Below are 23,070 nucleotides of genomic sequence, written 5' to 3'. Positions count from 1 at the left end.
AAAGCCCAGCTCTGGATGTGGGAAAAATCCAGATTCCTGTGTTGAAAATGCCCAAATTTGGGTTTCCGGTCGTGGGCTCCGACGCTCTGGCACCACCGGCTCCATTCATGGATGTCCCCTCCTCATCCATCCAAGCCACAGGACCTGAAATCCCAGCTCCTTCCATTGAAATCCCATCCCCTCAGGTGGATGTGGGGCTGAAGGGAGCAGTGAAAGGCCCCGGTGTGGAGCTCCCAGCATCCAATGTGGACATTCCCGGTGCCAAAGGAAAGCTCCAGATGCCAAACGTGACCCTTCCGAAAGGTCCTGCTGTGGAAGTGGCGCTCCCGAAGGTGGGACCGGCAGCGCACGAAGTGGATGTCGGCATTCCCAATGTGGCCATGGAAGGGGAATGGAAAGGCCCCAAGTTCAAGAAGGTGGAAACTCCTCAGATCTCCCTCTCAGATGTGAACCTGCAGCTGAAAGGGCCCCACGCTAAGGGAGATGCCGGTGTCACCGTGCCCAAGCTGGAAGGGGAAGTCAAAGGACTCGGCTCCAAGGGTCTCAAGGTGGACGTGAAGGCTCCTGGAGTTGAGTTTGAAAGCCCAGAGGGGTTCCTAAAAGGCCCTGATGTATCTGCACCAGACATGGACCTCCATGTGAAGGGCCCTAAGCTCAAAGGAGACCTGGATGTTCCTGTCCCAGAGCTGGGTGCTGACCTGAAAGGACCCCAGCTTGACATCGGCAGCCCCAAGGTGGGAATGGCCCTTCCTGATGTAAATGTTCAAGGCCCCAAAGTCGCGATGCCGGAGGTGCACGTGAAGACCCCCCAGATCTCCATGCCTGACATCGACCTGAACCTGAAAGGTCCCAAAGTGAAGGGAGACCTTGATGTTTCTGCCCCTAAACTGGAAGGGGAGCTCAAAGCCCCTGGGATCGACATCAAAGGCCCCAAGGTTGACATTGAAGCCCCAGATGTGGACGTTCATGGTCCTGAAGGCAAACTGAAGATGCCCAAGCTGAAGATGCCCAAGTTTGGGGTGAAGGGAGAGGTCCCTGATGTGGCTGTGACCCTTCCCAAGGGCGAGGTGGACATCTCTGGTCCCAGGGTGGATATTGATGTGCCCAATGTGGACATCAAAGGGATAGAAGGAAAACTGAAGGGCCCTGAGGTGAGGATGCCCGAGATGCACATCACAGCCCCAAAGGTCTCAGTGCCAGACATTGACCTGAACCTGAAGGGCCCCAAGGTGAAGGGCGGTGTGGAGGTCTCCATCCCCACGGTAGGAGCTGATTTGAAGGGTCCAGAACTAGAGCTCAAAGGCCCCAAGGTTGACACTGAAGCCCCAGACGTGGACATTCATGGTCCTGAAGGCAAACTGAAGATGCCCAAGCTGAAGATGCCCAAGTTTGGGGTGAAAGGAGAGTCCCCCGACGTTGATGTGATGCTCCCAAAGGGTAGAGTGGACATCTCTGGTCCTGGCATTGATGTTGATGTGCCCAGTGTGGACATCAAAGGGCCAGAAGGGAAACTGAAGGGCCCCAAGGTGAAGATGCCCGATGTGAGCTTCAAGACCCCCCAGATCTCCATGCCTGACATCGACCTGAACCTGAAAGGTCCCAAAGTGAAGGAAGACCTTGATGTTTCTGCCCCTAAACTGGAAGGAGAACTTAAAGCCCCTGGGCTCGACATCAAAGGCCCCAAGGTTGACATTGAAGCCCCAGATGTGGACATTCATGGTCCTGAAGGCAAACTGAAGATGCCCAAGCTGAAGATGCCCAAGTTTGGGGTGAAGGGAGAGGTTCCCGATGTGGCTGCGACCCTTCCCAAAGGCAAGGTGGACATCTCTGGTCCCAGGGTGGATATTGATGTGCCCAATGTGGACATCAAAGGGCCCGAAGGGAAAGGTCTCACGCTGAAAATGCCCGAATTGAACACCCAGACCCCCAAACTGTCCACGCCAGATGTAGACCTCAGCTTAAAAGGCCCCAAAATAGAGGTGGAAGGTCCCAAAGTGGATGTTGAGATGCCCGACGTGGACTTGGAATGTCCAGAAGGGAAAATAAAAGGCCCCAAATTCAAGATGCCCAAGCTCAATATCAAGACGCCGAAGATCTCGATTCCCGATGTGGATTTGAACTTGAAGGGGCACAAAGTGAAAGGAGAGGTGGACGTTGCTCTTCCAAAGGTAGAAGGTGACTTGAAAGAACCTGGTGTTACCATCAAGGGGCCCAAAGTAGATGTGGAGGTGTCAGATGTCAACCTGGAGGGTCCGGAAGCCAAACTGAAGATGCCTAAAATGAAACTGCCTCAATTCCATGGGTCTGGTCCAAAGATTGAGGGACCCAATGTGGACATCAACGTGCCAAAAGGAGACATAGAAGTTTCAGGACCAGAGGTAGATCTTGAAGGGCCAGAGCTGGATGTTGGAGGGAAATGGAAAGGCCCCAAGTTCAGGATGCCCAAGCTGAATATCAAGACCCCCAAGATCTCCATGCCTGATGTAGACTTGAACCTGAAGGGACCAAAGGTGAAGGGAGAGATGGATGTTGCAGCTCCGAAGCTAGAAGGTGAATTGAAAGGCCCAGAGACAGACATCAAGGGGCCGAAAGTCGATATTGAGGCACCCAGCATTGATCTGGAGTGCCCTGAGGGGAAGCTGAAGGGCCCCAAGTTCAAGATGCCTGAGATGCACATCAAGGCTCCCAAGATCTCCATGCCCGACATTGACTTGAACCTGAAAGGACCCAGCGTGAAAGGGGACGTTGAAGTCTCAGCTCCCAAGCTCGAGGGAGACCTGAAGGCCCCTGATGTGGACATCAAGGGCCCCAAAGAGGACATTGAGAGTCCTGATGTGAACATTCAAGGCCCAGAAGGAAAGTTCAAGATGCCCAAGTTCAAGATGCCCAAGTTCGGGATGCCGGGATTCAAAGCGGAAGGTCCAGAGGTGGACGTGAACCTGCCAAAGGGAGATATTGATGTTTCTGCTCCAAAGGTGGACATTGAGATGCCAAGTGTGGACATTGAAGGTCCCGAGGGGAAGCTGAAGGGCCCCAAGTTCAAGATGCCCGAGATGCACATCAAGGCTCCCAAGATCTCCATGCCTGACATTGACTTGAACCTGAAGGGCCCCAAAGTGAAGGGAGATGTGGATGTGTCTCTTCCCAAGGTTGAGGGCGAATTGAAAGGCCCAGAAATAGACATCCAAGGTCCCAAAGTCGATGTTGACCTTCCTGATGTTGACCTGGAAGGCCCAGAGGGGAAGCTGAAAGGCCCCAAGTTGAAGATGCCCGAGATGCACATCGAGGCTCCCAAGGTTTCCATGCCTGACATTGACTTCAATCTGAAGGGGCCCAAACTAAAGGGAGATGTGGATGTGTCTGTCCCAAAGCTGGAAGGTGACCTGAAGGCTCCTGATATGGATATCAAGGGCCCCAAAGTGGACATTGAGGCCCCTGACGTCAATGCTCATGGCCCAGAAGGAAAGTTCAAGATGCCCAAGTTCAAGATGCCCAAGTTCGGGATGCCGGGATTCAAAGCAGAAGGTCCAGAGGTGGACGTGAACCTGCCAAAGGGAGATATTGATGTTTCTGCTCCAAAGGTGGACATTGAGATGCCAAGTGTGGACATTGAAGGTCCTGAGGGGAAGCTGAAGGGCCCCAAGTTCAAGATGCCCGAGATGCACATCAAGGTTCCCAAGATCTCCATGCCTGACATTGACTTGAACCTGAAAGGCCCCAAAGTGAAGGGAGATGTGGACGTGTCTCTTCCCAAGGTAGAAGGTGAATTGAAAGGTCCAGAACTGGATATCAAAGGTCCCAAAGTCGATGTTGACCTTCCTGATGTTGAACTGGAAGGTCCTGATGGGAAGCTGAAGGGCCCCAAGTTCAAGATACCCGAGATGCACATCAAGGCTCCGAAGATCTCCATGCCTGACACTGACTTCAACCTGAAGGGACCCAAAGTGAAGGGAGATGTGGATGTGTCTCTTCCGAAGGTAGAAGGTGACCTAAAATGTCCTGATGTGGACATCCAGGGCCCCAAAGTGGACATTGAAGCCCCAGATGTGAACATTCAAGGCCCAGAAGGAAAGTTCAAGATGCCCAAGTTCAAGATGCCCAAGTTTGGGATGCCGGGATTCAAAGGTCCAGAGGTGGATGTGAACGTGCCCACAGGAAGCCTGGATGTTTGTGCTCCAAAGGTGGATATTGAAGGTCCAGAGGTGGACATTGAAGGTCCCGAGGGGAAACTGAAAGGACCCAAGTTCAAGATGCCTGAGATGCACATCAAGGCCCCCAAGATCTCCATGCCCGACATTGACTTGAACCTGAAAGGCCCCAAAGTGAAGGGAGATGTGGATGTGTCTCTTCCAAAGCTGGAAGGTGACCTGAAGGCTCCTGACGTTGACATCAAGGGCCCCAAAGTGGACATTGAGTGTCCTGATGTCAGCGTTCATAGCCCAGAAGGAATGTTCAAGATGCCCAAATTTGGGATGCCAGGGCTGAAGGGAGAAGGACCAGAGGTTGATGTGAACCTCCCAAAGGGAGATATTGATGTTTCTGCTCCAAAGGTAGATATTGAGTTGCCAAGTGTGGACATTGAAGGTCCCGAGGGGAAGGTGAAAGGTCCCAAGTTCAAGATGCCCGAGATGCACATCAAGGCTCCCAAGATCTCCATGCCTGACTTTGACTTGAACCTGAAGGGCCCTAAGGTGAAGGCTGGTGCTGATGTTTCTGTACCACAACTTGAAGGTGAATTGAAGGGACCTGATGTGAACATTAAAGGTCCGAAGTTGGATGTGGATGTTCCTGATCTTGATGTTGAAGGTCCTGAGGGAAAATGGAGAGGGCCCAAGATAAAGATGCCTGAGATGCACTTCAAGGCACCCAAACTTTCAATGCCTGACGTGGACCTCAACTTGAAAGGTCCTAAAGTAAAGGGGGAACTGGATGTTTCTGCTCCCAAAATTGAGGGGGACATCAAAGGGCCAGATCTGGAACTTAAAGGGCCCCAAGTGGACATAGAAGTGCCTGACCTTGACATCAAGGGTCCAGAGGGGAAGCTGAAAGGCCCCAAGTTCAAGATGCCTGAGATGCACATCAAGGCTCCCAAGATCTCCATGCCGGACTTTGACCTGAACCTGAAAGGTCCCAAAGTGAAGGGAGATGTGGACGTGTCTGTGCCAAAGCTGGAGGGTGATTTGAAAGGTCCAGATATTGATATCAAAGGCCCTAAACTGGACGTGAATGTTCCTGACATTGACCTTGAGTGTCCAGAAGCAAAGATGAAAGGTCCTAAGTTCAAGATGCCAGAGATGCACTTCAAGACCCCCAAGATCTCCATGCCTGACATTGACCTCAACCTCAAAGGCCTCAAGCTGAAGGGAGACCTGGATGTTTCTGCCCCCAAACTGGAGGGTGACTTGAAAGGCCACGATGTGGATATCAAAGGACCCAAAGTGGGCATAGAAGTGCCTGATGTGGATATTGAGGTCCCTGAGGGGAAGCTGAAGGGTCCCAAGTTCAAGATGCCAGAGATGCATTTCAAAGCCCCCAAGATCTCGATGCCGGACTTTGATCTGAACCTGAAAGGTCCCAAACTGAAGGGGGACGTGGACATGTCTGTGCCAAAGCTGGAGGGTGATTTGAAAGGCCCTGACGTGGACATTAAAGGCCCTAATCTGGATGTTGACCTTCCTGACGTTGAGCTGGGAGGCCCAGACGGGAAACTGAAGGGCCCCAAGTTCAAGATGCCCGAGATGCACATCAAGGCACCCAAGATATCCATGCCTGACATTGACTTGAACCTGAAGGGCCCCAAAGTGAAGGGAGATGTGGATGTGTCTCTTCCCAAGATAGAGGGTGACTTGAAAGGTCCAGAAATAGACATCCAAGGTCCCAAAGTCGATGTTGACCTTCCTGATGTTGAACTGGAAGGTCCCGAGGGGAAGCTGAAGGGCCCCAAGTTCAAGATACCCGAGATGCACATCAAGGCTCCCAAGATCTCCATGCCCGACGTTGACTTCAATCTGAAGGGGCCCAAACTAAAGGGAGATGTGAATGTGTCTGTCCCAAAGCTTGAGGGTGACCTGAAGGCTCCCGATGTAGACATCAAGGGCCCCCAAGTGGACATTGAGGCCCCAGACGTGAACATTCAAGGCCCAGAAGGAAAGTTCAAGATGCCCAAGTTCAAGATGCCCAAGTTCGGGATGCCGGGATTCAAAGCAGAAGGTCCAGAGGTGGACGTGAACCTGCCAAAGGGAGATATTGATGTTTCTGCTCCAAAGGTGGACATTGAGATGCCAAGTGTGGACATTGAAGGTCCCGAGGGGAAGCTGAAGGGCCCCAAGTTCAAGATGCCTGAGATGCACATCAAGGCTCCCAAGATCTCCATGCCTGACATTGACTTGAACCTGAAAGGCCCCAAAGTGAAGGGAGATGTGGATGTGTCTCTTCCCAAGGTCAAGGGTGAATTGAAAGGCCCAGAAATAGACATCCAAGGTCCCAAAGTCGATGTTGACCTTCCTGATGTTGACCTGGAAGGCCCAGAGGGGAAGCTGAAGGGCCCCAAGTTCAAGATGCCCGAGATGCACATCAAGGCTCCCAAGTTCTCCATGCCCGACGTTGACTTCAATCTGAAGGGACCCAAAGTGAAGGGAGATGTGGACTTGTCTCTCCCTAAGGTAGAGGGTGACCTAAAATGTCCTGATGTGGACATTGAGGCCCCAGACGTGAACATTCAAGGCCCAGAAGGAAAGTTCAAGATGCCCAAGTTCAAGATGCCCAAGTTCGGGATGCCGGGACTCAAAGCGGAAGGTCCAGAGGTGGACGTGAACGTGCCCACAGGAAGCCTGGATGTTTCTGCTCCAAAGGTGGACATTGAGGGTCCAGAGGTGGACATTGAAGGTCCTGAGGGGAAACTGAAAGGACCCAAGTTCAAGATGCCCGAGATGCACTTCAAGGCCCCCAAGATCTCCATGCCTGATGTGGACTTCAATCTAAAGGGCCCTAAGCTGAAGGGAGATGTGGACGTGTCTCTTCCCAAGGTAGAAGGTGACTTGAAGGGGCCTGAAATAGACATCAAAGGTCCCAAAGTTGATGTTGACCTTCCTGATGTTGAACTGGAAGGCCCAGAGGGGAAGCTGAAGGGCCCCAAGTTCAAGATACCTGAGATGCACATCAAGGCTCCCAAGATTTCCATGCCTGACGTTGACTTCAACCTCAAGGTGCCCAAGCTAAAGGGAGATGTGGATGTGTCTGTCCCAAAGCTGGAAGGTGATCTGAAGGCTCCCGATGTAGACATCCAGGGCCCCCAAGTGGACATTGAGGCCCCAGACGTGAACATTCAAGGCCCAGAAGGAAAGTTCAAGATGCCCAAGTTCAAGATGCCCAAGTTCGGGATGCCGGGATTCAAAGCAGAAGGTCCAGAGGTGGACGTGAACCTGCCAAAGGGAGATATTGATGTTTCTGCTCCAAAGGTGGACATTGAGATGCCAAGTGTGGACATTGAAGGTCCCGAGGGGAAGCTGAAGGGCCCCATGTTCAAGATGCCCGAGATGCACATCAAGGCTCCCAAGATCTCCATGCCTGACATTGACTTGAACCTGAAAGGCCCCAAAGTGAAGGGAGATGTGGATGTGTCTCTTCCCAAGGTCAAGGGTGAATTGAAAGGCCCAGAAATAGACATCCAAGGTCCCAAAGTCGATGTTGACCTTCCTGATGTTGACCTGGAAGGCCCAGAGGGGAAGCTGAAGGGCCCCAAGTTCAAGATGCCCGAGATGCACATCAAGGCTCCCAAATTCTCCATGCCCGATGTTGACTTCAATCTGAAGGGACCCAAAGTGAAGGGAGATGTGGACTTGTCTCTCCCTAAGGTAGAAGGTGACCTAAAATGTCCTGATGTGGACATTGAGGCCCCAGACGTGAACATTCAAGGCCCAGAAGGAAAGTTCAAGATGCCCAAGTTCAAGATGCCCAAGTTCGGGATGCCGGGACTCAAAGCGGAAGGTCCAGAGGTGGACGTGAACGTGCCCACAGGAAGCCTGGATGTTTCTGCTCCAAAGGTGGACATTGAGGGTCCAGAGGTGGACATTGAAGGTCCTGAGGGGAAGCTGAAAGGACCCAAGTTCAAGATGCCCGAGATGCACTTCAAGGCCCCCAAGATCTCCATGCCTGATGTGGACTTCAATCTAAAGGGCCCTAAGCTGAAGGGAGATGTGGACGTGTCTCTTCCCAAGGTAGAAGGTGACTTGAAGGGGCCTGAAATAGACATCAAAGGTCCCAAAGTTGATGTTGACCTTCCTGATGTTGAACTGGAAGGCCCAGAGGGGAAGCTGAAGGGCCCCAAGTTCAAGATACCCGAGATGCACATCAAGGCTCCCAAGATCTCCATGCCTGACGTTGACTTCAACCTCAAGGTGCCCAAGCTAAAGGGAGATGTGGATGTGTCTGTCCCAAAGCTGGAAGGTGATCTGAAGGCTCCCGATGTAGACATCCAGGGCCCCCAAGTGGACATTGAGGCCCCAGACGTGGACATTCATGGCCCTGAAGGTAAAATCAAGATGCCCAAGTTCAAGATGCCCAAGTTCGGGTTGTCTGGGTTGAAAGAAGGCCCAGATCTTGACGTCAACCTTCCCGAGGCTGACGTTGGTATTTCGGGTCCAAAGGTTGATGTTACTGTTCCTGACCTGGACGTTGATGGGCCAGAAGGGAAACTTAAGGGCCCTAAACTGAAGAAGCCTGAGATGGGCTTCAACGTCCCCAAAATCTCCATGCCCGACATTGACTTGCATCTGAAAGGTCCCAAAGTGAAAGGTGACGTTAGTCCTTCTATTCCCAAAGTAGAGGCTGAGCTGAAGAGTCCCAAGCTGGACATCAAAGGGCCAGAGGTTGAGGTTGAGGGACCAAAGCTTGATCTAGAAGGAAAAGGGAAAAAATCCAGGTTTAAACTCCCCAAATTCGGCTTTTCTGGCCCCAAAGTGCAAAGCCCTGAGGTGGACCTGAAAGTGAAGAAACCTGAGGTTGAGCTGTCCGGCCCGAAACTTGATGTTTCTGCTCCAGAGGTGGATATTCAGGCAAAATCAAAGGGCTCCAAGTTCAAAATGCCTTTTCTGACCATTTCCTCACCCAAAGTCTCGATGCCAGATGTGGAGCTCAACCTGAAAGGGCATAAAGTGAAAGGGGACTTGGATGTTTCCAGCCCCAAGTTGGAAGGGGAACTGAAAGGGCCTGATTTGGACATCAAAGGCCCCAAAGTCAACATCGAGGCACCTGATGTGGATGTTCATGGACCAGAGGGAAAACTCAAGATGCCCAAGTTCAAGATGCCCAAGTTTGGGGTGTCAGGGTTTAAAGCAGAAGGGCCCGAGGTGGACCTCAGCGTTCCTAAAGCAGAGCTGGATGTTTCGGGTCCCAAGCTGGATATTGAAGGTCCTGGATTGGAAATAGAAGGTCCAGAGGGGAAGCTGAAGGGCCCCCACTTGAAGATGCCAGAAGTGAACATCAAAGCACCCAAGATCTCCATGCCTGACATCGACCTGAACCTCAAAGGTCCCAAAGTGAAGGGAGATGTGGATGTGTCTCTTCCTCAAGTGGATCTGAAAGGCTCAGATGTGACTGTGAAAGGACCCAATGTGGATGTGGAGGTTCCTGACCTTGACATTGAAGGTCCCAGAGGCAAATTGAAAGGCCCCAAGTTTAAAATGCCTGAAATGAACATCAAAACTCCCCGTATTTCCACGCCAGATTTGGACTTGAATTTGAAAGGTCCCAAGTCCAAAGGGGGGGTAGACATCGACCTTTCCGTGCTGAAACTGGAAGGGGACTTGAGTGTTCCAGATGTTAACATCCAGGGACCAAAGGTTGATATTGATGCTCCCGAGCTGGATGTTGAAGGAAAACTAAAAGGTCCCAAGTTCAAGATGCCCGAGATGCACATCAAGGCTCCCAAAATCTCCATGCCTGATGCCAGCTTCAAACTCAAAGGTCCAAGCCTGAAAGGAGACGTAGATGTTTCTGCTCCAAAGCTAGAAGGTGACCTGACGGCTCCTGACATCAGTATTGGAGGCCCCAAGGTCGACATTGAGGTGCCAGATGTGGACATTCAAGGCCCAGAAGGAAAGTTCAAGATGCCCAAGTTCAAGATGCCCAAGTTCGGGATGCCGGGATTCAAAGCAGAAGGTCCAGAGGTGGACGTGAACGTGCCCACAGGAAGCCTGGATGTTTCTGCTCCAAAGGTGGATATTGAAGGTCCAGAGGTGGACATTGAAGGTCCCGAGGGGAAGCTGAAGGGCCCCAAGTTCAAGATGCCCGAGATGCACATCAAGGCTCCCAAGATCTCCATGCCTGACATTGACTTGAACCTGAAAGGTCCCAAAGTGAAGGGAGATGTGGACGTGTCTCTTCCCAAGGTAGAAGGTGAATTGAAAGGTCCAGAATTGGATTTCAAAGGACCCAAAGTGGACATAGATGTTCCTGATGTGGACATTGAAGGACCAGAAGGAAAACTGAAAGGCCCCAAGTTCAAGATGCCAGAGATGCATTTTAAGGCCCCCAAGATCTCGATGCCAGACTTTGACCTGAACCTGAAAGGCCCGAAAGTGAAGGGGGACGTGGACGTGTCTGTGCCATGTGTGGAAGGTGACCTGAAAGGCCTCAAAGTGGATGTTAAAGGTCCTGAGCTGGACATTGGTGCCCCGGATGTTCAAATCGAGGGCCCAGAAGGGAAATTGAAGGGTCCCAAGTTCAAGGTGCCAGAGATGCATTTCAAAGCCCCCAAGATCTCGATGCCGGACTTTGATCTGAACCTGAAAGGTCCCAAACTGAAGGGGGACATGGACATGTCTGTGCCAAAGCTGGAGGGTGATTTGAAAGGCCCTGACGTGGACATTAAAGGCCCTAATCTGGATGTTGACCTTCCCGACGTTGAGTTGGAAGGCCCAGACGGGAAACTGAAGGGCCCCAAGTTCAAGATGCCCGAGATGCACATCAAGGCTCCCAAGATCTCCATGCCTGACATTGACTTGAACCTGAAGGGCCCCAAAGTGAAGGGAGATGTGGACGTGTCTCTACCCAAGGTCGAGGGTGAGTTGAAAAGTCCAGAACTGGATATCAAAGGTCCCAAAGTCGATGTTGACCTTCCTGATGTTGAACTGGAAGGTCCTGATGGGAAGCTGAAGGGCCCCAAGTTCAGGATGCCAGAGATGCACATCAAGGCTCCCAAGATCTCCATGCCCGACGTTGACTTCAATCTGAAGGGGCCCAAACTAAAGGGAGATGTGGACGTTTCGCTTCCCAAGCTCGAGGGTGACCTGAAGGCACCTGATGTGGACATCCAGGGCCCCAAAGTGGACATTGAGGCCCCAGACGTGAACATTCAAGGCCCAGAAGGAAAGTTCAAGATGCCCAAGTTCAAGATGCCCAAGTTCGGGATGCCGGGATTCAAAGCAGAAGGTCCAGAGGTGGACGTGAACCTGCCAAAGGGAGATATTGATGTTTCTGCTCCAAAGGTGGACATTGAGATGCCAAGTGTGGACATTGAAGGTCCCGAGGGGAAGCTGAAGGGCCCCAAGTTCAAGATGCCTGAGATGCACATCAAGGCTCCCAAGATCTCCATGCCTGACATTGACTTGAACCTGAAAGGCCCCAAAGTGAAGGGAGATGTGGATGTGTCTCTTCCCAAGGTTGAGGGCGAATTGAAAGGCCCAGAAATAGACATCCAAGGTCCCAAAGTCGATGTTGACCTTCCTGATGTTGAACTGGAAGGTCCTGATGGGAAGCTGAAGGGCCCCAAGTTCAAGATGCCCGAGATGCACATCAAGGCTCCCAAGTTCTCCATGCCCGACGTTGACTTCAATCTGAAGGGACCCAAAGTGAAGGGAGATGTGGACTTGTCTCTCCCTAAGGTAGAGGGTGACCTAAAAGCTCCTGATGTGGATATCAAGGCCCCCAAAGTGGACATTGAGGCCCCAGACGTGAACATTCAAGGCCCAGAAGGAAAGTTCAAGATGCCCAAGTTCAAGATGCCCAAGTTCGGGATGCCGGGATTCAAAGCGGAAGGCCCAGAGGTAGATGTGAACGTGCCCACAGGAAGCCTGGATGTTTGTGCTCCAAAGGTGGATATTGAAGGTCCAGAGGTGGACATTGAAGGTCCCGAGGGGAAACTGAAAGGACCCAAGTTCAAGATGCCCGAGATGCACATCAAGGCCCCCAAGATCTCCATGCCTGACATTGACTTGAACCTGAAGGGCCCCAAAGTGAAGGGAGATGTGGATGTGTCTGTGCCAGGAGCTGAATGTGAACTGAAAGTTCCAGAGGTCAACATTGCGGGCCCTAAATTAGACATCGATGTCCCCAGTGTTGATGTTGAAGGTCCAGAGGGGAAATTCAAGCTGCCCAAGTTCAAGATGCCCAAGTTCTCCATGCCGGGCTTCAAAGGGGAGGGAGTGGATGTGGATGTGAATCTCCCCAAGGGAGACCTTGACCTCTCAGGCCCCAGCTTAGATGTGGAGGCTCCTGATGTGAGTGTGGATGGCAAAGTCAAAAGTCCCAGATTTACCATGCCCGAAATGCACATTAAGGCTCCCAAGGTCTCCCTCCCTGATGTTGACCTCAACATCAAGGGCCCCCAGTTGAAGGGAGGGGTGGATGTCTCTGGCCCCAGGCTTGAAGGTGACTTGAAAGTCCCCCAGATCAATGTGAAAGCCCCCAAAATTGACGTCGAGGTTCCCGATGTGGCCGTTGAAGGTCCTGAGGGGAAGCTGAAGGGCCCCAAGTTCAAGATGCCGGAGATGCACATCAAGGCCCCCAAGTTCTCCATGCCCAATATTGACTTCAACCTAAAGGGCCCCAAAGTGAAGGGAGATGTGGATGTCTCTGCTCCAAAGCTGGAGGGGGATTTGCAGTGTCCAGATGTTGACATCAAAGGCCCCAAGTTGGACATTGAGGCACCTGATGTGAACATTGAGGGGCCAGAGGGGAAACTGAAAGGCCCCAAGTTCAAGATGCCGGAGATGCACATCAAGGCTCCCCATATCTCCATGCCTGACATCGACCTCAACCTGAAGGGCTCAAAGCTTGAGGGAGGTCTGAAGGGACCTGAAATTGATATCAAGGGCCCCAAAGTAGATATCGAGGGTCCAGAGGTCAACGGTGATGGCCTGGAGGGGAAAATGAAGCTGCCTAAAATGAAGCTGCCCAAGTTTGGCCTTAAAGGAGAAGGTCCTGATGTAGATGTGAGCCTGCCAAAGGCAGAGTTGGATCTCTCAGGCCCCAAGGTTGATATCAGTGTCCTGGATGTGAGCATCGAAGGTCCAGAGGGCAAAGTGAAAGGTCCTAAACTGAAGATGCCAGAAGTGCACATGAATGTTCCCAAGATCTCGATGCCTGAGATCGATTTGAACTTGAAAGGCCACAAGACCAAGGGAGGCTTCGACATCTCCACCCCGAAGCTCGAAGGTAACCTGACAGGTCCTGACGTTGACATCAAAGGCCCAGAGCTTGGAATCAAAGGCCCTGAGGTTGATATTGAATGTCCTGATCTGAGCATTGAGGGCCCGGAGGCAAACGTGAAGGTCCCCAAGTTGAAGAAGCCAAAGTTTGGGTTCGGGATGAAAAGCCCGAAGGCAGAAGTCAAGGGCCCTGGGGCTGATGTGGATCTACCCGAAGCAGAGCTGAACGTGGAGGCACCGGACATCAACCTCGCAGGCAAGGGCAAGAAGAGCAAGTTCAAGATGCCCAAACTTCACATGAGCGGCCCTAAAGTCAAAGGCAAGAAGGGTGGGTTTGATGTCAATGTGGCTGGGGGAGACCTCGACCTGGATGTGACCGCATCCGGGCCAGATGCAGCAGCCAAAGGGGAGGTTATGGTGAAGTCTCCCAAAGGGAAGAAGCCGATGTTTGGGAAAATCTCCTTCCCAGATGTGGAGTTTGACCTGAAATCGCACCGGTTCCGAGGAGACGCTTCTATGGCAGTCCCCAAGACCGAGGGGGAGCTCAAAGGGCCGGAGCTGGACGTGGCTGTGCCGGCGCTCCAAGGGGACCTGAAATGTCCAGGTCTCCACATGGATGTTGAAGCTCCCGATGTGAGCGTGAAGAAGCCCAAGTTCAACCTTCCTAGTGGGCAGATGGGAGCAGGGGGGTTGAAAATGGAAGGAGCCTCCATGGACGTTGCGGTTCCTTCGATCCCGGCGCCAGACATCGACTTCAATGTGAAAGGACCAAAAGGTGAGGTCAATGTTCCTGGAGCAGAACTGGAAGGTCCCAAAGGGAAACTGAAGTTGCCCAAGGGGGGGAAAATGGGTCTTGGTCTGGGAATGCCAGATGTGAACCTGGATCTGTCTGTCCCAGTGGCGGAAGGAAGCGTGAGCCTCCCTTCGGCTGACGTCAGCCTCCGAGGGGTGGATGTGAAGCTTCAAGGGCCCCAAATCTCCGGCCCTGAGTTTGATGCAAACCTGAAAGGACCAAAGCTAAAGGGAGATGTGGATGCTTCGAGTTCACTAGAAGGGCCCAAGGTCAGCCTGGATGCGCCAGGAATTGACATGGGAGGCTTGGGAGGGAAACTGAAGCTGCCCAACTTCAAGTCCCCAATGATGGAGGGACCGGACCTGAAGGGAGGCATCGAGTGTTCCATGGAGGCAAAAGCCCCGGGGGCAAATCTCAACCTGGGCACCGCAGGCACTGATCTCAGAGGGCCTTCAATGGATGTTTCAGCCCTGGATCTGGATGTGAACCTGAAAGGACCAAAGTTGAAAGGAGACTTGGATGTCCAATGCCCCAAAGCATTAGTGGATGCATCTGACGCTGGCTTCGAGATCCTGGGTGGCACCATCAAACTACCATCGCTCAAACTCCCCCAGTTCGGGCTTTCCAGCCCCGGTGTAGATGGAGCCAGTGTCGGCATCAACCTTGAAGGTCCCCAAGTGAAAGGAGGCCTGAAGGGCTCCGAGGTTGGCGTTGGGCTGGAAGGACCCAATGTGGAAGTGAAAGGGCCTCAAGTTTCCCTGCTGGATGCTGACCTGAAGCTGAAAGGACCAAACCTGGATGTCACCGGTGAGATCAGAGCTCCAAAAGTCAGCGTGGAAGCGTCTCATGTGGGTATCAAGGAGCCCAGTGCTGGTGTCCACATGGATGCTCCGGCCATGGATGTGTGTGCACTGAAAGGATCCGCGTCTGGGTTGAACGTCAACGTGAAAGGGCCAAAGCTCCACATCAGCAGCTCAAAGGGAGGTCCTGGGGTCCCAGAGCCCAACCTGGGCAAAGTTTCCTTCCCCAAGCTGCGGATGCCCAAGTTCGTGTTCTCTGACCCCGAGGTGAAGGGCAGGGAGATGGGAGTGGATGTGGAGTTCCCTGGCGCCGATGCTCACATCCAGGCCAGCGCCGCTGAGCTGGAGCTGGAAGATGCCGACCTCCGCCTGAAGAAATCCAAGCTGAAGATGCCCAAGTTCAACTTCTCCAAGCAGAAAGGGAAGAGCAGCGGGGCCCTGGGCTCCCCGGAGGCATCGGGGTCCAGAGGGGACCTGAAGAGCTCCAAGGGCAGTTTGGGCTCAGCAGAAGGGGAGCTGGATGGGGCTGAGGTGCCGTCATCCAAGGCCAAGTTCTCCTTGTTCAAGAGCAGGAAGACACGGCACCGATCATCATCATTCAGCGACGAGCGCTCAGCCCATTCGCCGCCACCAGAGCCGGATGCCGGCGACAAAGGCAAACAGGGCAGGATGAAATTCGGGACGTTCGGGGGCATCGGCTCCAAAACCAAAGGCTCCTATGAGGTGACCGGTAGCGACGAGGAGCTGCCAAAGGTGCCTGGCGTTGCCAAGAAGTCCCGGTTGTCATCGTCCTCCAGCACCGACAGCGCCACGAAGGGTGGCTTCCGTGTGCCTGGTGTGGAGCTGACGGTGGCCAAGAGGAAGGAGCAGCCGGGCTGCACGTAGGGGCCGTTGTACATAGGGAGCCCCGTATGGGTCTGTAGATACGTTTTGTAGCTCGGGCTCCCCATCCTTCCATAACCCTAAATCCTAACCCCCAAAGAGCCAAGCTTCGGAATGTCGGCTTGTGCATGGAATGCTGAGAGCTGTGCCAGCTATTTTTGATATAACTCTTATATTTCCCCTTTGTTTTACCGGATATTGTCAGTGTTTTGGGTTGTGGCAATGGGATTTTGGGTTTTCTTCGGTTCTTTTTCTTCGGCTTGGTGGGGGCTGAAGAAATGGAGCTTTAAGAAAAGGCACCCTGGAATGGAGCTGCGGGGCCAAGCCGCATGATTCCCATGGTTGGGATGCACCAGGATATCGGATAACGGGGAGGGAAAAGGACAAGCAGTGACCCAGTGGTGCTGGAAAACAGCTCCAAAGGCTTTGAGTCTTCACCCCCCCTCCATGCCCAAGGGCTGGTTTGGGGTTGGTTGATGAGATTTTCACTCATCTGAAAGATTTTTTGCCTTTAACCCGTTTGTTCCATTCTTTGATTAAAAGAGACAGGAAAAGAACCAAACCCCCAAAATCTCGCTGAACGGTTCTGGTTTGAGGGTCAAACCCGAGAAATACAGCAATAAACAAACAAAAAAAAAACCAAACCAAAGCGAAAGCCCCCTTTTTTAGCACTTTAACAGCAAAATAATCGCGGCGTCCGAAGAATGATCTTGTAAAATGCAAATAAAACGTTTATTAACTAGGATTTGGCTGTTGTCTTTGGGTTTTGTGGGGGATTTAAGGGTTATTTAATGGCTAATTTTGGGGGGGGGGGGTGTGCCCCTCGCCATGGGGTATTCCAGTTCCACACACCCCCCCGGGTTTGGGTCAGCGTTCCTCCAGTCCCGAAGGGGGCGCTGCTGTCTGCCAGCCACCTACCAAGAGCCGCCTGCACACACCCATCCTTATGTGCCACCCCCAAATGCAAGGGGGCGCTGTTTCACACAACGGGCATGCCGGAAGTTGCAGGTTGCATTTGCCACGTGGGCTGCAATGCATGCTGGGAGTTGTAGTTCAGCTTAGACACCTGATGGACATGTTGCCCCGATGCATGCCGGGAGAAGTAGTTCTTGAGGGATCCCTGTCAGCCATGCTGCCCCCTGTGCACGCTGGGAGATGTAGTTCTCAATGGCTCCCTGTCGGCCATGTTGCCCCAGTGCATGCTGGGAGCTGTAGTTTTCTCTGGCTCCCTGTCGGCCATGTTGCCCTGACCCCCCAAAACCCCCCAAAACACCCTGAAGAGCACGAACCCACCTCCTGCCCCACCACTGGAGCCAGACCCAGCTCTGAGCCCCATTGCTGAGCCCCATTGCTTGAGACCCATTCCAGAGCCTCATTGCTGAGCCCCACTGCTGATCCCCACTGCTGAGCCTCATTGCTAGAACCCCTTTGCTGAGCCCCACTGCTGAGCCCCATTGCTGAGCCAAATTGATGGGTCCCACTGCTGAGCCCTACTGCTGAGCCCCATTGCTCAAAACTCGGGGATTGCTGACGCCGTGTAGCAGAACCGCTCAGTGCAATGGAGCAGCGGAAGAATTGGCCCTGCTGGGTAAGGGTTGGACTGCAAGAAACACACCGAACTGTTAGGTGGATAAGCAAGGAGCGACAGCAATGCGGATGGCACCGTTGCAAAGCTGACTTTCTGCAGAAGAGGCACAGGTCAAGTTTTTTGCCCTGGCTCTTCGGCTGTGGGAGCAGAGGCCAACCGTTCGTGCTCTACTCCCTGGGATGCTGGACAGCCGAGCACGGCTGCCAAAGAGGTTCCATTGCAAGGGACTTTGAGTTGGGAAATGGAGGAGCGACAGCAATGCGGATGGCACCGTTGCAAAGCTGACTTTCTGCAGAAGAGGCACAGCTCCAGTTTTTTGCCCTGGCTCTTCGGCTGTGGGAGCAGAGGCCAACCGTTCGTGCTCTACTCCCTGGGATGCAGGGCAGCCGGGCACGGATGCCAAAGAGGTTCCATTGTAATGGACATTGAGTTGGGAAATGGAGGAGCGACAGCAATGCGGATGGCACCGTTGCAAAGCTGACTTTCTGCAGAAGAGGCACAGCTCCAGTTTTTTGCCCTGGCACTTCGGCTGTGGGAGCAGAGGCCAACCGTTCGTGCTCTACTCCCTGGGATGCTGGGCAGCCGAGCACGGGTGCCAAAGAGGTTCCATTGTAATGGACTTTGAGTTGGGAAATGGAGGAGCGACAGCAATGCGGATGGCACTGTTGCAAAGCTGACTTTCTGCAGAAGAGGCACAGCTCAAGATCTTTGCCCTGGCTCTTCGGCTGTGGGAGCAGAGGCTGAATGTTCGTGCTCTACTCCCTGGGATGCTGGGCAGCCGAGCACGGGTGCCAAAGAGGTTCCATTGTAATGGACTTTGAGTTGGGAAATGGAGGAGCGACAGCAATGCGGATGGCACCGTTGCAAAGCTGACTTTCTGCAGAAGAGGCACAGTTCAAGTTTTTTGCCCTGGCTCTTCGGCTGTGGGAGCAGAGGCCAACCGTTCGTGCTCTACTCCCTGGGATGCTGGGCAGCCCAGCACGGGTGCCAAAGAGGTTCCATTGTAATGGACTTTGAGTTGGGAAATGGAGGAGCGACAGCAATGCGGATGGCACCGTTGCAAAGCTGACTTTCTGCAGAAGAGGCACAGCTCAAGTTTTTGCCCTGGCTCTTCGGCTGTGGGAGCAGAGGCCAACCGTTGGTGCTCTACTCCCTGGGATGCAGGGCAGCTGGGCACGGGTGCCAAAGAGGTTCCATTGTAATGGACTTTGAGTTGGGAAATGGAGGAGCGACAGCAGTGCGGATGGCACAGTTGCAAAGCTGACTTTCTGCAGAAGAGGCACAGCTCAAGTTTTTTGCCCTGGCTCTTCGGCTGTGGGAGCAGAGGCCAACCGTTCGTGCTCTCCTCCCTGGGATACTGGGCAGCCGAGCACGGGTGCCAAAGAGGTTCCATTGTAATGGACTTTGAGTTGGGAAATGGAGGAGTGACAGCAATGCGGATGGCACCGTTGCAAAGCTGACTTTCTGCAGAAGAGGCACAGGTCAAGTTTTTTGCCCTGGCTCTTCGGCTGTGGGAGCAGAGGCCAACCGTTCGTGCTCTAATCCCTAGGATGCTGGGCAGCCGGGCACGGGTACCAAAGAGGTTCCATTGTAATGGACTTTGAGTTGGGAAATGGAGGAGCGACAGCAATGCGGATGGCACCGTTGCAAAGCTGACTTTCTGCAGAAGAGGCACAACTCAAGTTTTTTGCCCTGGCTCTTCGGCTGTGGGAGCAGAGGTCAAATGTTCGTGCTCTACTCCCTGGGATGCTGGGCAGCCGAGCACGGGTGCCAAAGAGGTTCCATTGTAATGGACTTTGAGTTGGGAAATGGAGGAGCGACAGCAATGCGGATGGCACCGTTGCAAAGCTGACTTTCTGCAGAAGAGGCACAGCTCAAGTTTTTTGCCCTGGCTCTTCGGCTGTGGGAGCAGAGGCCAACCGTTCGTGCTCTACTCCCTGGGATGCAGGGCAGCCGAGCACTCGTGCCAAAGAGGTTCCATTGTAATGGACTTTGAGTTGGGAAATCGAGGAGCGACAGCAATGCGGATGGCACCGTTGCAAAGCTGACTTTCTGCGGAAGAGGCACAGCTCAAGTTTTTTGCCCTGGCTCTTCAGCTGTGGGAGCAGAGGCCAACCGTTCGTGGTCTACTGCCTGGGATGCTGGGCAGCTGGGCACGGGTGCCAAAGAGGTTCCATTGTAATGGACTTTGAGTTGGGAAATGGAGGAGCGACAGCAATGCGGATGGCACCGTTGCAAAGCTGAGTTTCTGCAGAAGAGGCACAACTCAAGTTTTTTGCCCTGGCTCTTCGGCTGTGGGAGCAGAGGTCAAATGTTCGTGCTCTACTCGCTGGGATGCTGGGCTGCCGAGCACGGGTGCCAAAGAGGTTCCATTGTAATGGACTTTGAGTTGGGAAATGGAGGAGCGACAGGAATGGCGATGGCACCGTTGCAAAGCTGACTTTCTGCAGAAGAGGCACAGCTGAAGTTTTTTGCCCTGGCTCTTCGGCTGTGGGAGCAGAGGTCAAATGTTCGTGCTCTACTCCCTGGCATGCTGGGCAGCCGAGCACGGGTGCCAAAGAGGTTCCATTGTAATGGACTTTGAGTTGGGAAATGGAGGAGCGACAGCAATGCGGATGGCACCGTTGCAAAGCTGACTTTCTGCAGAAGAGGCACAGCTCAAGTTTTTTGCCCTGGCTCTTCGGCTGTGGGAGCAGAGGCCAACCGTTCGTGCTCTACTCCCTGGGATGCAGGGCAGCCGGGCACGGGTGCCAAAGAGGTTCCATTGTAATGGACTTTGAGTTGGGAAATGGAGGAGCGACAGCAATGCGGATGGCACCGTTGCAAAGCTGACTTTCTGCAGAAGAGGCACAGCTCAAGTTTTTTGCCCTGGCTCTTCGGCTGTGGGAGCAGAGGCCAACCGTTCGTGCTCTACTGCCTGGGATGCTGGGCAGCCGAGCACGGGTGCCAAAGAGGTTCCATTGTAATGGACTTTGAGTTGGGAAATGGAGGAGCGACAGCAATGCGGATGGCACCGTTGCAAAGCTGACTTTCTGCAGAAGAGGCACAGCTCAAGTTTTTTGCCCTGGCTCTTCGGCTGTGGGAGCAGAGGCCAACCGTTCATGCTCTACTCCCTGGGATGCTGGGCAGCCGAGCACGGCTGCCAAAGAGGTTCCATTGTAATGGACTTTGAGTTGGGAAATCGAGGAGTGACAGCCATGCCGATGGCACCGTTGCAAAGCTGACTTTCTGCAGAAGAGGCACAGGTCAAGTTTTTTGCCCTGGCTCTTCGGCTGTGGGAGCAGAGGCCAACCGTTCGTGCTCTACTCCCTGGGATGCTGGGCAGCCGGGCACGGGTGCCAAAGAGGTTCCATTGTAATGGACTTTGAGTTGGGAAATGGAGGAGCGACAGCAATGCGGATGGCACCGTTGCAAAGCTGACTTTCTGCAGAAGAGGCACAGCTCCAGTTTTTTGCCCTGGCTCTTCGGCTGTGGGAGCAGAGGCCAACCGTTCGTGCTCTACTGCCTGGGATGCTGGGCAGCCGGGCACGGGTGCCAAAGAGGTTCCATTGTAATGGAGTTTGAGTTGGGAAATGGAGGAGCGACAGCAATGCGGATGGCACCGTTGCAAAGCTGACTTTCTGCAGAAGAGGCACAGCTCCAGTTTTTTGCCCTGGCTCTTCGGCTGTGGGAGCAGAGGCCAACCGTTCGTGCTCTCCTCCCTGGCATGCTGGGCAGCCGAGCACGGCTGCCAAAGAGGTTCCATTGTAATGGACTTTGAGTTGGGAAATCGAGGAGCGACAGCAATGCGGATGGCACCGTTGCAAAGCTGACTTTCGGCAGAAGAGGCACAGCTCCAGTTTTTTGCCCTGGCTCTTCGGCTGTGGGAGCAGAGGCCAACCGTTCGTGCTCTACTCCCTGGGATGCAGGGCAGCCGAGCACGGGTGCCAAAGAGGTTCCATTGTAATGGACTTTGAGTTGGGAAATCGAGGAGCGACAGCAATGCGGATGGCACTGTTGCAAAGCTGACTTTCTGCAGAAGAGGCACAGCTCCAGTTTTTTGCCCTGGCTCTTCGGCTGTGGGAGTAGAGTCCAAATGTTCGTGCTCTACTCCCTGGGATGCTGGGCAGCTGGTTACCGGTGCCAAAGAGGTTCCATTGTAATGGACTTTGAGTTGGGAAATCAAGGAGCGACAGCAATGCGGATGGCAGCGTTGCACAGCTGACTTTCTGCAGAAGAGGCACAGCTCAAGTTTTTTGCCCTGGCTCTTCGGCTGTGGGAGTAGAGTCCAAATGTTCGTGCTCTACTCCCTGGGATGCTGGGCAGCTGGTTACCGGTGCCAAAGAGGTTCCATTGTAATGGACTTTGAGTTGGGAAATGGAGGAGCGACAGCAATGCGGATGGCGCCGTTGCAAAGCTGACTTTCTGCAGAAGAGGCACAGCTCCAGTTTTTTGCCCTGGCTCTTCGGCTGTGGGAGCAGAGGCCAACCGTTCGTGCTCTACTCCCTGGGATGCTGGGCAGCCGAGCACGGGTGCCAAAGAGGTTCCATTGTAATGGAGTTTGAGTTGGGAAATGGAGGAGCGACAGCCATGCGGATGGCACCGTTGCAAAGCTACCTTTCTGCAGAAGAGGCACAGCTCAAGTTTTTTGCCCTGGCTCTTCGGCTGTGGGAGCAGAGGCCAACCGTTCGTGCTCTACTCCCTGGGATGCTGGGCAGCCTGGCACGGGTGCCAAAGAGGTTCCATTGTAATGGACTTTGAGTTGGGAAATCAAGGAGCGACAGCAATGCCGATGGCACCGTTGCAAAGCTGACTTTCTGCAGAAGAGGCACAGATGAAGTTTTTTGCCCTGGCTCTTCGGCTGTGGGAGCAGAGGCCAACCGTTCGTGCTCTACTCCCTGGGATGCTGGGCAGCCGAGCACGGCTGCCAAAGAGGTTCCATTGTAATGGACTTTGAGTTGGGAAATGGAGGAGCGACAGCAATGCGGATGGCACCGTTGCAAAGCTGACTTTCTGCAGAAGAGGCACAGCTCCAGTTTTTTGCCCTGGCTCTTCGGCTGTGGGAGCAGAGGCCAACCGTTCGTGCTCTACTGCCTGGGATGCTGGGCAGCCGAGAACGGGTGCCAAAGAGGTTCCATTGTAATGGACTTTGAGTTGGGAAATGGAGGAGCGACAGCAATGCCGATGGCACCGTTGCAAAGCTGACTTTCTGCAGAAGAGGCACAGCTCAAGTTTTTTGCCCTGGCTCTTCGGCTGTGGGAGCAGAGGCCAACCGTTCGTGCTCTATTCCCTGGGATGCAGGGCAGCCGAGCACGGCTGCCAAAGAGGTTCCATTGTAATGGACTTTGAGTTGGGAAATGGAGGAGCGACAGCAATGCCGATGGCACCGTTGCAAAGCTGACTTTCTGCAGAATAGGCACAGCTCAAGTTTTTTGCCCTGGCTCTTCGGCTGTGGGAGCAGAGGCCAACCGTTCGTGCTCTACTCCCTGGGATGCTGGGCAGCCGAGCACGGCTGCCAAAGATGTTCCATTGAAATGGACTTTGAGTTGGGAAATGGAGGAGCGACAGCAATGCGGATGGCACCGTTGCAAAGCTGACTTT

At 53.5% G+C, this 23,070-nt stretch overlaps 1 protein-coding gene across 1 annotated transcript; it reads left to right on the top strand.

Annotated features, from left to right (window-relative positions):
* Positions 1-526: 526 nt before the first annotated feature.
* On the top strand, positions 527-16,614 carry AHNAK (AHNAK nucleoprotein). The gene has a single exon (XM_080635785.1). The coding sequence runs from the start codon at positions 627-629 to the stop codon at positions 15,903-15,905; it is 15,279 nt and encodes a 5,092-aa protein (XP_080491911.1). The 5' UTR covers positions 527-626; the 3' UTR covers positions 15,906-16,614.
* Positions 16,615-23,070: the final 6,456 nt, after the last annotated feature.

The sequence above is a fragment of the Psittacula echo genome (assembly GCF_963264785.1).
Source record: "Psittacula echo genome assembly, chromosome: 28".
Taxonomy (NCBI): domain Eukaryota; kingdom Metazoa; phylum Chordata; class Aves; order Psittaciformes; family Psittacidae; genus Psittacula; species Psittacula echo.
Note: the sequence above shows the minus strand (reverse complement) of the source record. Positions and strands in the feature narration are given on the sequence as shown.